At 48.4% G+C, this 17,188-nt stretch overlaps 1 protein-coding gene across 1 annotated transcript in view; it reads left to right on the top strand.

Annotated features, from left to right (window-relative positions):
- LOC139537815 (ubiquitin domain-containing protein 2-like) overlaps positions 1-14,442 on the top strand; it is a 77,205-nt gene extending 62,763 nt beyond the window's left edge. Inside the window, exon 3 of the mRNA XM_071339627.1 lies at positions 13,166-14,442. Within this exon, the coding sequence (XP_071195728.1) occupies positions 13,166-13,635 (470 nt within the window). The 3' untranslated portion in view covers positions 13,636-14,442. The remainder of the gene's footprint in view (positions 1-13,165) is intronic.
- The last annotated feature ends 2,746 nt before the right edge of the window (positions 14,443-17,188 follow it).

Genomic DNA, 17,188 nt, shown 5'->3' with positions numbered 1-17,188 from the left:
GGCCAGTAACTGAAAGGTTGCTGGATCGAATCCTTGAGCTGACAAGGTAAAAATCTGTCGTTCTGCCCCTGAACAAGGCAGTTAACCCACTGCTCCCTGGTACGCCGTCATTATAAATAATACAACCCAGACATTGGAAGCGCCATGCTCTACCAACTGAGCCACAAGAGACCCCGTGTGACAGACAGACAGGAAAATCACCTTTCCCTCTCTCTCCCTTTCCCTCTCTATCTCTCTCTACCTCCTCTCTACCTCCTTTCTCTCTCTCTCTCTTTCCCTCTCTGTCTCTCTCTCTCCCTTTCCCTCTCTATCTCTCTCTACCTCCTCTCTACCTCCTTTCTCTCTCTCTCTCTTTCCCTCTCTGTCTCTCTCTCTCCCTTTCCCTCTGTCTCTCTTCCTCCCCCCCCTCTCTCTCTACCTCCCCCTCTCTCTGTCTCTCTACCTCCTCTCTCTCTCTTCCTCCCCCCCCCTCTCTCTCTCTCTACCTCCTCTCTATCTCTCTCTCTTTCCCTCTGTCTCTCTCTCTCTCTTTCCCTCTCTGTCTCTCTCTCTTTCCCTCTGTCTCTCTACCTCTCTCTCTACCCCCTCTCTCTTTCCCTCTGTCTCTCTCTCTCTCTCTTTCCCTCTCTGTCTCTCTCTCTTTCCCTCTGTCTCTCTACCCCCCTGTCTCTCTACCCCCTCTCTCTTTCCCTCTGTCTCTCTCTCTCTCTCTTTCCCTCTCTGTCTCTCTCTCTTTCCCTCTGTCTCTCTACCTCTCTCTCTACCCCCTCTCTCTTTCCCTCTGTCTCTCTCTCTCTCTCTTTCCCTCTCTGTCTCTCTCTCTTTCCCTCTGTCTCTCTACCTCTCTCTCTACCACCTCTCTCTTTCCCTCTGTCTCTCTCTCTCTCTCTTTCCCTCTGTCTCTCACACACAAAGGAAATTCAAATCACCAGGGTTCAATCCATGTAGAATATCTCCTCCTCTCAGCCCTCTCCTGACATCAGGCTGTGTGTTACCATGTAGATTCACTCTTCCTTTTGTCTTGTCAACAGACTTTCTTTTTGCAGTAGCTGTCAACATGACTGCTAGACTAGTCAGAATCAAGTCAAATCAAAGTGTATGTTATTGTGAGTGTAGTGAAATGCTTCTGCTTCTAGACAGTGCAGCAGTATCTAACAGGTCATATCCAACAATTCCACAACAAACCTAATACACACAATCTAGTTCAGAAGTATAATAGGACATGTTTGGTTATGACAGGGTCAGTTGACACTGTTCCAGGGTCAGTTTTCCCTCTGGTGCATTTCTTTTAGACACGCCAGTCCTGGACCCGTATCCACACAACTGTCTCTGAGTAGAAGTACTGATCTAGGATCAGTTTAGCCTTTAACTGAATCAGATTGTATGGACAGATGTATTGACAGATACTAGATCAACACGCCCACTATGAGACGCTTTGTGGATACGGGCCTCGTTCTACAATGAGTTGGCTGGAACTACAAAGTTAAATATGGCCTGACATGATTATGAGTTACACCTGTACAACCCAGCACATCATCCCCCCCTCCAGAACTGCTGTCTGACACTGATGCTGAAATGAGGCCTGGCTATTTAGGGTATGCTCATGACCTCCAGAGAGAGAGAGAGAGAGAGACATGGTTGTTTTGAAAGGCAGGCAGGCATGACACAGGGAGGCAGACAGGCAGGCAGGGAGACAGGCAGGCAGGCAGGCAGGGTGACTGACAGACAGGGAGACAGACAAGCAGGCAGGGAGACATGCAGGCAGGGAGACAGACAGACAAGTAGGCAGGGTGACAGGCAGGGAGACAGACAGGCAGGCAGGGAGACAGACAAGCAGGCAGGGAGACAGACAGGCATGCAGGGAGACAGACAGGCGGGGTGACAGGCAGGGAGACAGACAAGCAGGCAGGCTGGGTGACAGACAGGCAGGGAGACAGGCATGCAGGGAGACAGACAGGCAGGCAGGGTGACAGACAAGCATACCGACGAAATCAGCCCTTGCCTTAACAGTAAGCCAATTGAGTTCCTCAATGGGAGGCAGGGAGACAGACAGGCATGGACACAGGCAGGCAGTGGGGCAGACAGGCAGGGAGACAGACAGGCAGTGAGGCAGAAAGGCAGTGAGGCAGAAAGGCAAGGAGACAGACAGACAGGCAGGGAGAAAGACAGGCAGGCAGGGAGCCAGACAGGCAAGGAGCCAGACAGGCAGGGAGACAGACGATCAGGGAGTCATGCATGCAGGCAGGCAGGGGGACAGGCAGGGAGACACAGGCAGGGAGACAGACAGGCAATGATACAGACGATCAGGGAGTCATGCATGCAGGGAGACAGGCAGGGAGACAGGCAGGCAGGGAGACAGGCAGGCAGGCAGGGTGACAGACAGGCGGGGTGACAGGCAGGGAGACAGACAAGCAGGCAGGAAGACAGACAGGCAGGCTGGGTGACAGACAGGCAGGGAGACAGGCATGCAGGGAGACAGACAGGCAGGGAGACAGACAGGCAGGCAGGCAGGGTAATAGACAGGCAGGGAGACAGACAAGCAGGCAGGGAGACGGGCAGGCAGGGAGACAAGCAGGCAGGGAGACAGGCAGGCAGGGAGACAGACAGGCATGGACACAGGCAGGCAGTGAGGCAGACAGGCAGGGAGACAGACAGGCATGGACACAGGCAGGCAGTGAGGCAGAAAGGCAAGGAGACAGACAGGCAGGGAGGAAGAAAGGCAGGCAGGCAGGGAGAAAGACAGGCAGGCAGGAAGCCAGACAGGCAAGGAGACAGACAGGCAATGATACAGATGATCAGGGAGTCATGCATGCGGGGAGACAGGCAAGGAGACAGGCAAGCAAGGAGGCAGACAGGCAATGAGACAGGCATGCAGAGAGACAGACAGGCAAGGAGTCAGACGGGCAGGGAGACAGACAGGCAGGGAGACAGGCAGGCAGGCTGGGTGACAGACAGACAGGAAGGGAGACAGACAGGCAGGGAGACATACAAGCAGACAGGGAGACAGACAGGGAGACGACATGCAAGGAGTCAGACAGGCAGGGAGGGAGGCGGGCAAACGGGACAGACAGACACACAGAATGACAGATGGACTGACAGACAGCTTAATGACTTGTATGCTTCCAGGTGCAAGCTGTGGCTCAGTGTTTTCTGATGACTGTAGTTGGTGTGAACCAAGAGGAGCCCAGGACACTGGAGCTGTCTGCTCTGCTGTCATGTTCTCTGTCGCCACCTGGAGGACTGGACGGGCAGAACACTACGCTTCATCTCAGCAGATCTGTAGGGGCTCTGGGGCCTAAAGCTCTGACTCAGTCAAGTTTCAAGTTTTAATGTGACGTGCACAAGTACAGTGAAATGCCTTTCTTGCTCACTCTAAACCCAACAATACAGTGATCAATATCAATGTAGAACTAAGCATAACAAGGTAGAACAAAAACACCTTCCTGGAACTGAGTCACATTCACCATGGCTCACCTGTAACATTTCATATCAAATCATTCAGAGTGTAAAGAGTGATTTTTACTGAGTAATTCAGAGTCGTGGTGGAGGCTGTGAGGTGGTCTGGTGAAACAGTTGAGGACAGCCTCGTGGGGGACAGCCTCGTGGGGGACAGCCTCGTGGGGGACAGCCTCGTGGGGGACAGCCTCGTAGAGGACAGGCTCTCCTCTTTCATGTGTGTGTGTGTGTGTGTGTGTGTGTGTGTGTGTGTGTGTGTGTGTGTGTGTGTGTGTGTGTGTGTGTGTGTGTGTGTGTGTGTGTGTGTGTGTGTGTGTGTGTGTTTATAGCAGCGATACAAACTGCTAGCTGAAAGGTTAGTTCTCTCCTGGGTTCCACTTCTAAGTGTCAGCAGCTCAGGTGGATCAAAGACCACCTCGCCGTCTCCGCTAAATATAAGACCCCGCTGAGGTCACAACACTGCCTGATTAGAAACAGTCCTCGACTGCATCCCTGTATTCACACTGTATCAGATCCCTCCTGCTCCCTGTATTCACACTGTAGCAGATCCCTCCTGCTCCCTGTATTCACACTGTATCAGATCCCTCCTGCTCCCTGTATTCACACTGTATCAGATCCTTACTGCTCCCTGTATTCACACTGTATCAGATCCCTCCTGCTCCCTGTATTCACACTGTATCAGATCCTTACTGCTCCCTGTATTCACACTGTATCAGATCCCTCCTGCTCCCTGTATTCACACTGTATCAGATCCTTACTGCTCCCTGTATTCACACTGTATCAGATCCCTCCTGCTCCCTGTATTCACACTGTATCAGATCCTTACTGCTCCCTGTATTCACACTGTATCAGATCCCTCATGCTCCCTGTATTCACACTGTATCAGATCCTTACTGCTCCCTGTATTCACACTGTATCAGATCCTTACTGCTCCCTGTATTCACACTGTATCAGATCCCTCCTGCTCCCTGTATTCACACTGTATCAGATCCCTCCTGCTCTCTGTATTCACACTGTATCAGACCCCTCCTGCTCTCTGTATTCACACTGTATCAGACCCCTCCTGCTCTCTGTATTCACACTGTATCAGATCCCTCCTGCTCCCTGTATTCACACTGTAGGCCTATATAACAGTCCCCCCACTACACTAATCATTACACTGCAGTAAACTCAACAGCACCAGAACCAGTCCCCTCACTACAGCACCAGAACCAGTCCCCTCACTACAGCACCAGAACCAGTCCCCTCTCTACAGCACCAGAAACAGTCCCCTCACTACAGCACCAGAAACAGTCCCCTCACTATAGCACCAGAAACAGTCCCCTCACTACAGCACCAGAAACAGTCCCCTCACTACAGCACCAGAAACAGTCCCCTCACTACAGCACCAGAAACAGTCCCCTCACTACAGCACCAGAAACAGTCCCCTCACAGCACACTGCAATCAATCAATCAATCAAATGTATTTATGAAGCCCTTCTTACATCATTACATCAAGTCACAAAGTGCTTATACAGAAACCCAGCCCAAAACCCCAAACAGCAAGCAATGCAGATGTAGAAACACCAAAATGGAGCATTGAGGAACGCCAAAACGTACAATTGGTTTGTCCGAGGACAAACCATCCACAGAGACGAACTGATATCTTTCCGACAGATAAGATCTAAACCAGGCCAGAACTTGTCTGTGGAGACCAATTAGAGTTTCTAATTTCTCCAAAAGAATGTGGTGATTGATGGTCTCAAAAGCAGCACTAAGGTCTAGGAGCACGAGGACAGATGCAGAGCCTCGGTCTGACGCCATTGAAAGGTCATTTACCACCTTCACGAGTGCAGTCTCAGTGCATTTCGTGTACATTGTTTGTCTTCAGGAAGGCAGTGAGTTGCTGCGCAACAGCTTTTTCTAAAATTCTTGAGAGATATGGGAGATTCGATATAGGATGATAGTTTTTTTTACATTTACCGGGTCAATGTTTGGCTTGTTTGTGTCCACTCACTTCTGTACGTCGTCACTTCGTATTATGACAGAATAAACATTTCAGTACTGCAGTGAAGGGAGCCTATCACACAGGAACGCAGGAGACAGACAGAACTGAAAGCACCTCTGCTCCTCCCTTCCTCTGTGGTCTGGTGTCCCTCTATACAGGCCTATAATATAACAATATACGCTGGGTGGGAAGGAGACGTGGCCATGCTGCTGTAACCATAGCATCACTAGTCTATGGAGATCTAGGGTCCAGGGTGCCTCCCGAGTGGCGCAGCGGTCTAAGGCACTTCATCACAGAGGTGAGGTGTTGAGGTGTCACTACAGACCCGGGTTTGATCCTCGGCTGTATCACAACCGGCCGTGATCGGGAGTCCCATAGGGAGGAGCACAATTGGGTTAGGGGAGGGTTTGGCCTGGGTAGGCCGTCGTTGTGAATAAAAATGTCTTCTTAATAACTGACTTGCCTAGTTAAATAAATAAAAATATGGAGACCTTATTGAGTTACAATACTGTAGCAACATGCAGCCATTATACAGGCGGAACATTCCATTACATATTCCATTTGGCTGGGGCTGGTTTTCCTGCTTGTCAACATTTTATAAGCAGCAGCAGCAGTGTATCTAAAGTGGATTAATGAAACTCTCTCGTCCTGTCAGAACTACTCTTGTTCACAGTCAGTGGGCCTGTGAGAGAGAGAACCCACTTTACTGTGTAGTGGGCCTGTGAGAGAGAGAACCCACTTTCCTGTGTAGTGGGCCTGTGAGAGAGATAACCCACTTTCCTGTGTAGTGGGCCTGTGAGAGAGGTAACCCACTTTCCTGTGTAGTGGGCCTGTGAGAGAGAGAACCCACTTTACTGTGTAGTGGGCCTGTGAGAGAGATAACCCACTTTCCTGTGTAGTGGGCCTGTGAGAGAGGTAACCCACTTTCCTGTGTAGTGGGCCTGTGAGAGAGGTAACCCACTTTACTGTGTAGTGAGCCTGTGAGAGAGATAACCCACTTTCCTGTGTAGTGGGCCTGTGAGAGAGGTAACCCACTTTCCTGTGTAGTGGGCCTGTGAGAGAGATAACCCACTTTACTGTTAAGGGGGCATCGTGGGGCCCTGGACACTGCTGCTTTACAGTGAAGTGAACAGTAAAAGCGAGTCTCTAGTTCTGATGCATGGTGGTAATTGAGCGGGCCTGTCGACAGATTGTTCCCATCCATCTGGAGTCATTCAGGGCTGTTGTAGCGCTGAGTGTAATGTAGGCTTGGGCAGTATACTGTATTTTTGGAGAGGTGGTGCTTCCCCTCTCTCTCTCTCCCCCCTCTCCCTCCCTCTCCCCCCCCCCCTCTCGCTCGCTCGCTCCCCCCCCCCCCCCCCTCTCTCTCTCTCTCTGCCTGACCTCTGCATTCTCTCCTCCCCTCTCTCTCCCTCCCTCTCTCTCTTTCTCTATTTCTCTTTCAATCTTTCTCTCTCAGCTCTATCTCTCCCATTCAGAGGAATCTGAGTGATGATGTGAGGATGGTAGAAGAGAGGGAGGTGGTTCAGTACTGTGGCCAGTGTAGAGAAACCTCTAAAGGAAGGCAGTATTAATGAGAGGTCAGTAGACGAGGAGGAGATTAATGGAGAGCGTTAGTCTCTGGTCCCATCTAGACTCAGCAGGCACCACACTGCCGGATCCTTCACAATCACTTCCACACTGCATGGTGAACAGAGCCACTTTTATACCCAATCAAGTGTGCTTCTAAGTGATTTGTGAAGCCTCTGTATTGGACTAAAGAAGATGTTATCTTTATACCTCTCTCACTGCCTGCTAGCTGTGTGGGGACTGACTGACTGACTGACAGACTGCACTGACTGGTCTGGTCTAAAGAGGCTGACTGACTGATTGATTGACTGACTGGCTGATTGATTGGCTGACTGGCAGACTGGCTGACTGATGGGCCAGTCTGGGACTGTTTTCTGGGCCTCAGTAAAGACAGATGGGTTGCCTCCCTCAATGTTCCAATATTCCGGCGTGCACGTCTGTACAGGTTTTGGCATCAGTTTGGACAATCACTCACTCACTCACATAAGAGGTGTTGAAATCAGAAAGCCTTGAAGCTCCTCCTCACATCAACATTCTGCAGAGATTCTTCAAGTGTTGTCCACGTGCTCTCGCTCAATTGATCACATTTTCATTGGCTCTCCCGCTCTACATTGAAACAGGTTCTTGTATTTGCAGAAATGACTGTGTTTATTGTGGTGACATTACTGGGTGTGTTGTGAAGTAGTCTTTAGAATGGATGGCTGGGGACTAAAGTATAGGCGGATCCAACATAAACAGTCAAATGGAGCCCTGCTTCACACCGTTCAGTCTTTCCATGGTAAGTCATTGATCATTCACTAGTCCTGTCTGTGTGCTAATGTGGATGGAACATATACATTTTTTACAAGCACTATCTAGAACCAAAAAGGGTTCTTTGGCAGTCCCCATAGGAGAACCCTTTGAAGAACCGTTTTGATTCCAGGTAGAACCCTTTTGATTCCAGGTAGAACCCTTTTGATTCCAGGTAGAACCCTTTTGATTCTAGGTAGAACCCTATTTGGTTCCAGGTAGAACCTGTTTGATTCCCATGTATAACCCTTTCCCCAGAGGGAACTACATGGAACCCAAAAGGGTGCTCCTGTGGGGACGGCGGAAGAACCCTTTTTGTTAAGACTGTATGGATGGTCCCGGAATGGAACCCACTATCCTGGCATTGATCTGGTTGTTGTCATTTATGGGCCTGGCTGGGACACGTACAGGACTGGCCTTTATGACTGGGACACGTACAGGACTGGCCTTTATGACTGGGACACGTACAGGACTGGCCTTTATGACTGGGACACGTACAGGACTGGCCTTTATGACTGGGACACGTACAGGACTGGCCTTTATGACTGGGACACGTACAGGACTGGCCTTTATGACTGGGACACGTACAGGACTGGCCTTTATGACTGGGACACGTACAGGACTGGCCTTTATGACTGGGACACGTACAGGACTGGCCTTTATGACTGGGACACGTACAGGACTGGCCTTTATGACTGGGACACGTACAGGACTGGCCTTTATGACTGGGACACGTACAGGACTGGCCTTTATGACTGGGACACGTACAGGACTGGCCTTTATGACTGGGACACGTACAGGACTGGCCTTTATGACTGGGACACGTACAGGACTGGCCTTTATGACTGGGACACGTACAGGACTGGCCTTTATGACTGGGACACGTACAGGACTGGCCTTTATGACTGGGACACGTACAGGACTGGCCTTTATGACTGGGACACGTACAGGACTGGCCTTTATGACTGGGACACGTACAGGACTGGCCTTTATGACTGGGACACGTACAGGACTGGCCTTTATGACTGGGACACGTACAGGACTGGCCTTTATGACTGGGACACGTACAGGACTGGCCTTTATGACTGGGACACGTACAGGACTGGCCTTTATGACTGGGACACGTACAGGACTGGCCTTTATGACTGGGACACGTACAGGACTGGCCTTTATGACTGGGACACGTACAGGACTGGCCTTTATGACTGGGACACGTACAGGACTGGCCTTTATGACTGGGACACGTACAGGACTGGCCTTTATGACTGGGACACGTACAGGACTGGCCTTTATGACTGGGACACGTACAGGACTGGCCTTTATGACTGGGACACGTACAGGACTGGCCTTTATGACTGGGACACGTACAGGACTGGCCTTTATGACTGGGACACGTACAGGACTGGCCTTTATGACTGGGACACGTACAGGACTGGCCTTTATGACTGGGACACGTACAGGACTGGCCTTTATGACTGGGACACGTACAGGACTGGCCTTTATGACTGGGACACGTACAGGACTGGCCTTTATGACTGGGACACGTACAGGACTGGCCTTTATGACTGGGACACGTACAGGACTGGCCTTTATGACTGGGACACGTACAGGACTGGCCTTTATGACTGGGACACGTACAGGACTGGCCTTTATGACTGGGACACGTACAGGACTGGCCTTTATGACTGGGACACGTACAGGACTGGCCTTTATGACTGGGACACGTACAGGACTGGCCTTTATGACTGGGACACGTACAGGACTGGCCTTTATGACTGGGACACGTACAGGACTGGCCTTTATGACTGGGACACGTACAGGACTGGCCTTTATGACTGGGACACGTACAGGACTGGCCTTTATGACTGGGACACGTACAGGACTGGCCTTTATGACTGGGACACGTACAGGACTGGCCTTTATGACTGGGACACGTACAGGACTGGCCTATTCTCTAAAAGTGTCCTTGCATCTGCTAATAAAAGGTGTGTGTGGGAGGTTAACAGCAGACAGACAGTGAAACCACAGAGTCGTCGTGTGGTGGTGAAACAGGTGTAGTGTGACGATCAGACAGCATCAGACCGCTACTCCCTCATCCTTCCTGAATAACACACAAATAGAGAGTAGAGATGAGTCAATGACAAGTGTGTTCCCATGTCATAGGTCAGTGAAACCTCCTCCTTCATGTTCTCTTATCGCTCTCTTATATATCTGTTTTCCCTCTCTCCTTTCTATTCTCCCTCCTCTCTATTCTCTCTCCTCTCTATTCTTCCTCCTTCTCTCATTCTCCCTCTCTCCTTCTCTCATTCTCCCTCTCCTTCTCTCATTCTCCCTCTCTCCTTCTCTCATTCTCCCTCTCTCCTTCTCTCATTCTCCCTCTCTCCTTCTCTCATTCTCCCTCTCTCCTTCTCTCATTCTCCCTCTCTCCTTCTCTCATTCTCCCTCTCTCCTTCTCTCATTCTCCCTCTCTTCTTCTCTCATTCTCCCTCTCTCCTTCTCTCATTCTCCCTCTCTCCTTCTCTCATTCTTCCTCCTTCTCTGTCTATTCTCCTTCTCTATATTCTCCCTCCCCTCTGTTCTCTCTCTATTCTCCCTCCTCTCTATTCTCTCTCTCCTCTCTATTCTCTGTCCTCTCTATTCTCTGTCCTCTCTTCTCATTCTTCTCTCTCTCTGTCTATTCTTTCTCTCTCTCCTCTCTATTCTCTCTCCTTCTCTTTATTCTCTCTCTATTCTCTCTGTCTATTCTCTCTCCTCTCTCTCTCTCTGTCTATTCTCTCTCTATTATCTCTTCTCTCCTCTCTCTCTTCAATTCAATTCAAGGGGCTTTATTGGCATGGGAAACATGTGTTAACATTGCCAAAGCAAGTGAGGTAGATAATATACAAAAGTGAAGTAAACAATAAAAATTAACAGTAAACATTACACATACAGAAGTTTCAAAACAATAAAGACATTACAAATGTCATATTATATATATATATATATATACAGTGTTGTAACAATGTACAAATGGTTAAAGCACACAAGTTAAAATAAATAAACATAAATATGGGTTGTATTTACAATGGTGTTTGTTCTTCACTGGTTGCCCTTTTCTTGTGGCAACAGGTCACAAATCTTGCTGCTGTGATGGCACACTGTGGAATTTCACCCAGTAGATATGGGAGTTTATCAAAATTGGATTTGTTTTCGAATTCTTTGTGGATCTGTGTAATCTGAGGGAAATATGTGTCTCTAATATGGTCATACATTGGGCAGGAGGTTAGGAAGTGCAGCTCAGTTTCCACCTCATTTTGTGGGCAGTGAGCACATAGCCTGTCTTCTCTTGAGAGCCAGGTCTGCCTACGGTGGCCTTTCTCAATAGCAACGCTATGCTCACTGAGTCTGTACATAGTCAAGGCTTTCCTTAAGTTTGGGTCAGTCACAGTGATCAGGTATTCTGCCACTGTGTACTCTCTGTTTAGGGCCAAATAGCATTCTAGTTTGCTCTGTTTTTTTGTTAATTCTTTCCAATGTGTCAAGTAGTTATCTTTTTATATTCTCATGATTTGGTTGGGTCTAATTGTGCTGTTGTCCTGGGGCTCTGTGGGGTGTGTTTGTGTTTGTGAACAGAGCCCCGGGACCAGCTTACTTAGGGGACTCTTCTCCAGGTTCATCTCTCTGTAGGTGATGGCTTTGTTATGGAAGGTTTGGGAATCGCTTCCTTTTAGGTGGTTGTAGAATTTAACGGCTCTTTTCTGGATTTTGATAATTAGTGGGTATCGGCCTAATTCTGCTCTGCATGCATTATTTGGTGTTCTACGTTGTACACGGAGGATATTTTTGCATTCTGCATGCAGAGATTCTCCATTTTGTGAAGTCTTAGTTGGTGAGCGGACCCCAGACCTCACAACCATAAAGGGCAATGGGCTCTATGACTGATTCAAGTATTTTTAGCCAGATCCTAATTGGTATGTTGAAATTTATGTTCCTTTTGATGGCATAGAATGCCCTTCTTGCCTTGTCTCTCAGATCGTTCACAGCTTTGTGGAAGTTACCTGTGGCGCTGATGTTTAGGCCAAGGTATGTATCGTTTTTTGTGTGCTCTAGGGCAACGGTGTCTAGATGGAATTTGTGGTCCTGGCGACTGGACCTTTTTTGGAACACCATTATTTTGGTCTTACTGAGATTTACTGTCAGGGCCCAGGTCTGACAGAATCTGTGCAGAAGATCTAGGTGCTGCTGTAGGCCCTCCTTGGTTGGTGACAGAAGCACCAGATCATCAGCAAACAGTAGACATTTGACTTCGGATTCTAGTAGGGTGAGGCCGGGTGCTGCAGACTGTTCTAGTGCCCTCACCAATTCGTTGATATATATGTTGAAGAGGGTGGGGCTTAAGCTGCATCCCTGTCTCACCCCACGACCCTGTGAGAAGAAATGTGTGTGTTTTTTGCCAATTTTAACCGCACACTTGTTGTTTGTGTACATGGATTTTATAATGTCGTATGTTTTACCCCCAACACCACTTTCCATCAATTTGTATAGCAGACCCTCATGCCAAATTGAGTCGAAGGCTTTTTTGAAATCAACAAAGCATGAGAAGACTTTGCCTTTGTTTTGGTTTGTTTGGTTGTCAATTAGGGTGTGTAGGGTGAATACATGGTCTGTTGTACGGTAATTTGGTAAAAAGCCAATTTGACATTTGCTCAGTACATTGTTTTCATTGAGGAAATGTACGAGTCTGCTGTTAATGATAATGCAGAGTATTTTCCCAAGGTTACTGTTGACGCATATTCCACGGTAGTTATTGGGGTCAAATTTGTCTCCACTTTTGTGGATTGGGGTGATCAGTCCTTGGTTCCAAATATTGGGGAAGATGCCAGAGCTAAGGACGATGTTAAAGAGTTTTAGTATAGCCAATTGGAATTTGTTGTCTGTATATTTGATCATTTCATTAAGGATACCATCAACACCACAGGCCTTTTTGGGTTGGAGGGTTTTTATTTTGTCCTGTAACTCATTCAGCTGCTACCAGCTGCTCTTCTCTCTCTCTTCTCATTCTTCTCTCTCTGTCTATTCTCTCTCTCTATTCTCTCTCTCTATTCTCTCTCCTCTCTCTCTGTCTATTCTCTCTCTATTCTCTCTTCTCCCTCTCTCTCTATTCTATCCATCTAGTCAACATTCCATCAAGATGAACATAGAAAAGACTAATATGGCATGATATATGTAGAAATAAGAGCAGAGAGAGAGACCTGAATATTGGAGAATTCTATTGAAATGACTAGAAGGTCAGACTGAGTAATTAACCAGATGTCATTGGTCTGTCCTGTTTAGTGATTGACTTTGTCCCTCTGTTCCTCTGTCCCTCTGTGTGTGTCCCTGCAGGCGCGCTGACAGAGTGCTATGATGAGCTGGGGAATCGCTACCAGCTGCCAGTCTACTGCTTGTCCCCACCCGTCAACATGATCGAGGAGAAGAGTGACATTGAGAGCCTTGAGGTCAGCGAGACCCCCCCCAGCGAGGGTCAGGAGTGCCAGCTACGCCTGCGTCTGTCCACGGGCCGGGACCTGCGCCTGGCGGTGAGGACCACGGACACGGTCCAGCACATGAAGCGGCAGCTGCAGGCGGTGGAGGGCGTGTCGGCGGCCACCCAGCGCTGGTTCTTCTCAGGCCGGCCGCTCACAGACAAGATGAAGCTGGAGGAGCTGAAGATCTCCAGGGACTACGTGGTGCAGGTGATCATCAGCCAGCCGCCCGCCCCCCTGCCCACCCAGGCACCGCCCGCCCCCACACCAACCACACCCACGTCCATGCCCGCCACACTGCCCCAGGACCCCACACCCGTAGAGAACTAGTGCCTGGCACCCGGAGAGACCACAAAGGGAGGACCAGCTTTTGACAAATGGAGATTTGGGGGCGGTTGTGAGGCAGACACGTGTCTGAGCAGATGAAGGAGCAGGTCTGGAGACCCGAGCCAAGCTATGTGGTCATGTAAAGTGTTTGTTTAGAGTTGTGTGAGGGTTTGTTAAGCTGTGTGCCCTCCCTCTCTCTTCTCCTCTCTCCTCCACGAGACGGGGAGGTGTTTCTGCACGGCATGCTGGGATAGCAGCAGGGGTGTCTCTGTCTCAGCCAGAGCAGGAGGACTCTGCCTCCGCGACTGAAGACAACCAACCAGGAGCAGGAAGAGACTCCACCACAGGACCACCTGCAACCTGGCTTTTAAAACATCTACCTTTTACAAAAACTCTTTAAAAAAAACTTGTCTTGATTTTAGTGGAAACTGAACAACCAAAAAATAAGATCTGAGGAAACTGTAGGAATATACAGTAACAGCCCATGTTCCAGAACCCCCTGCCTGCCTGCTCTCCATCTCCTCTGTAACTTCTAGTCAGCCAGCTGTCAGTCCTTCTATTGCTCTGTTTGTAATGCACCCCCCCCCCCGTAGTAGCCTTGACCTGTAGCCTCTTTCTGCAGATGTTCCATGTAGCTCTGCCAGTCAACTCTTCCTCCCTCTGGAGCCTTCCTCCCTCTGGAGCCTTCCTCCCTCTGGAGCCTTCCTCCCTCTGGAGCCTTCCTCCCTCTGGAGCCTTCCTCCCTCTGGACCCTTCCTCCCTCGGGAGCCTTCCTCCCTCTGGACCCTTCCTCCCTCGGGAGCCTTCCTCCCTCGGGAGCCTTCCTCCCTCGGGAGCCTACCTTTTAGTTGTGATCTTGGTTTGTGAAGTTAGTAGGCCGTCACTGCGTCGGATTAGTTCCCTTCTCATTCCCCAGTAAACATCCCATCGTGTAAACGTGACACTTTCCCCCTCCTGTTGTCTATTCATACCTGATATTAGCTTGAGATGAAATACAGGAGGTTTCCACTTTTTACCGGTGCAGAACTTAAAAAACTACAATGTTGTACAAACTGAATGTGCTGGGATGAAGTGTCATTGCAAAGTTTTTAATGACACTGTGTTTAGAAATTCTGCTTCACTGTACTTTAAGATACTTATCAGAGCAATGTATTTAGCATTGCGTAATCATGAGAGAGAGAGAGAGAGAGAGAGAGAGAGAGAGAGAGAGAGAGAGAGAGAGAGAGAGAGAGAGAGAGAGAGAGAGAGAGAGAGAGAGAGAGAGAGAGAGAGAGAGAGAGAGAGAGAGAGAAGAGAGTTCATGTGGACAATATGTTCTGGTGACGAGTCAGATCTTATAATATACATAGAACGGGTTACAACCTTAGCAGGACTCTGGGGGTTGTACTGTGGACAGACTCAGTCACCCCAGTCGTCTTGTCCTTTACTCCAGTAGCTGTTCAGACTGACACCTCTCTCGCGGTGTGTTTGAGTGTGTGTTTTTAAGGTACATTGAGACGTATTCATGAAAAAAATGAATTTCAGAAACCCAGTTGCATATTTTGATGAAATAGAATGTTTTTAATTAAATTGACCAACATTTGTACGCCACAATTTCTGTGTCTCTCTCATTTCATTGTACCAGTCGTTGGGAATAGAAGTGACGCTGGGTTTCAGGTAGAAAAGAAAAGCAGAATAAATGGAATGACAAACTGAACTAGCGTATTTGGGAAACAGAATTCTAGCTTCCCTGTAGTATAACCTATCCTATACAGAGGTTACTGTACATTTTAAAAACACGTTGATTACCATAGAAGTAGGGAAGTAGTTTGGGGGTGGGGGTGCTGTCATTTATTTTGCCAACGGGGTGTGGGGGGACAAATATTTTTTCCCGCGCTGGTGCTATAGACGGATATATCTGCTATTATAGGACTATTACAGTGCACTACTTTTGTAAAAAAAAAATATATATATATCATTTTTTAAATAATATACTATATATTCTTTCATTGTGATTTTTCAGAGGGTGTCAGTAGCCCTACTCCCCTCGGCTATGAATCCATCTATAGATTCTATACCACACAAGTGTGAAGAACAACAGTCATGTTCAGAAGGGACGAAACAAACTTTTTTTCTCTCCTGTTTCATCCCTACTGACCATGACCCCGGTTTGAGGTTCAGAGTCGAAGCACACTGGCATTGTGTTGTTGTGGCTTTACAGGATGTTGATCCTCGTCTGCAGCTGTGAAGGAAGACGTGCTCTACACTTCCTCTGTGGGGTTTCCACCCTTTGGAAAGACAATGAAAAAACAGGGAAGCAGCTTTGTGAGCGTAGTTCCATATTTCCTCTCATCTGCTGACAGAGTAAATCCTTTTATTGCATCACTGTAGAGAGAGATGGACCTTTTGTCCATGTTGGGAAGACTAGATAGTCGGTTTACACATTAGCCTGGATACCCTCGGCACGCAAACCACCATCCACTCTCCTGGTCATGAGTCTGCCTGCACACCTCCAGTGTGTTCGAAAAGTATTCAAACCCTTTTACTTTTTTCCACATTTTGTTAAGTTACGGCCTTATTCGAAAATGGATCAAATTCATTTCCTCATCAATCTACACACAATACCCCATAATGACAAAGCGAAAACAGGTTTTTAGAAATGTTTGCAAATGTATTTAAAAAATAATAATAATTTAAATGTATTCAGAGCCTTTGCTATGAGACTCGAAATTGAGCTCAGGTGCATCCTGTTTCCATTGATCATCCTTGAGATGTTTCTACAACTTGGAGTCCACCTCTGGTAAATTAAATTGATTGGACATGATTTGGAAAGGCACACACCTGTCTATATAAGGTCCCACAGTTGACAGTGCATGTCAGCGCAAAAACCAAGCCATGAGGTCGAAGGAATTTTCCGTAGAGATCCGAGACAGGATTGTGTCGAGGCACAGATCTGGGGAAGGGTACCAAAAACTGTCTGCAGCATTTAAGGTTCCCAAGAACACAGTGGCCTCCATCATTCTTAAATGGAAGAAGTTTGGAACCACCAAGACTCTTCCTAGAGCTGGCCGCCCGGCCAAACTGAAAAATCATGGGAGAAGGGCCTTGGTCAGGGAGGTGACAAAGAGCCCGAAGGTCACTTTGACAAAGCTCCAGAGTTCCTCTGTGGAGATGGGAAAACCTTCCGTAAAGACAACCACCTCTGCAGCACTCCACCAATCAGGCCTTTATGGTAAAGTGGCCAGACGGAAGCCACTCCTCAGTAAAAGGCACATGACAGCCTGCTTGGAGTTTGCCAAAAGGCACCCAAAGGACTCTCAGACCATGAGAAACAAGATACTCTGGTCTGATGAAACCTAGATTTAACTCTTTGGCCTGAATGCCAAGCGTCAGGTCTGGAGGAAACCTGGCACCATCCCTACGGTGAAGCATGGTGGTTGCAGTATCATGCTGTGCGAATGTTTTTCAGCTGCAGGGACTGGGAGACTAGTCAGGATCGAGGGAAAGTTGAAAGGAGCAAAGTACAGAGATCCTTGATGAAAACCTGCTCCAGAGCACTCAGCACCTCAGACTGGGG

Source organism: Salvelinus alpinus, chromosome 13 (assembly GCF_045679555.1).
Source record: "Salvelinus alpinus chromosome 13, SLU_Salpinus.1, whole genome shotgun sequence".
Classification (NCBI taxonomy): domain Eukaryota; kingdom Metazoa; phylum Chordata; class Actinopteri; order Salmoniformes; family Salmonidae; genus Salvelinus; species Salvelinus alpinus.
The sequence above is the reverse complement of the archived record's forward strand: the minus strand, read 5'-3'. Positions and strand labels throughout refer to the sequence as shown.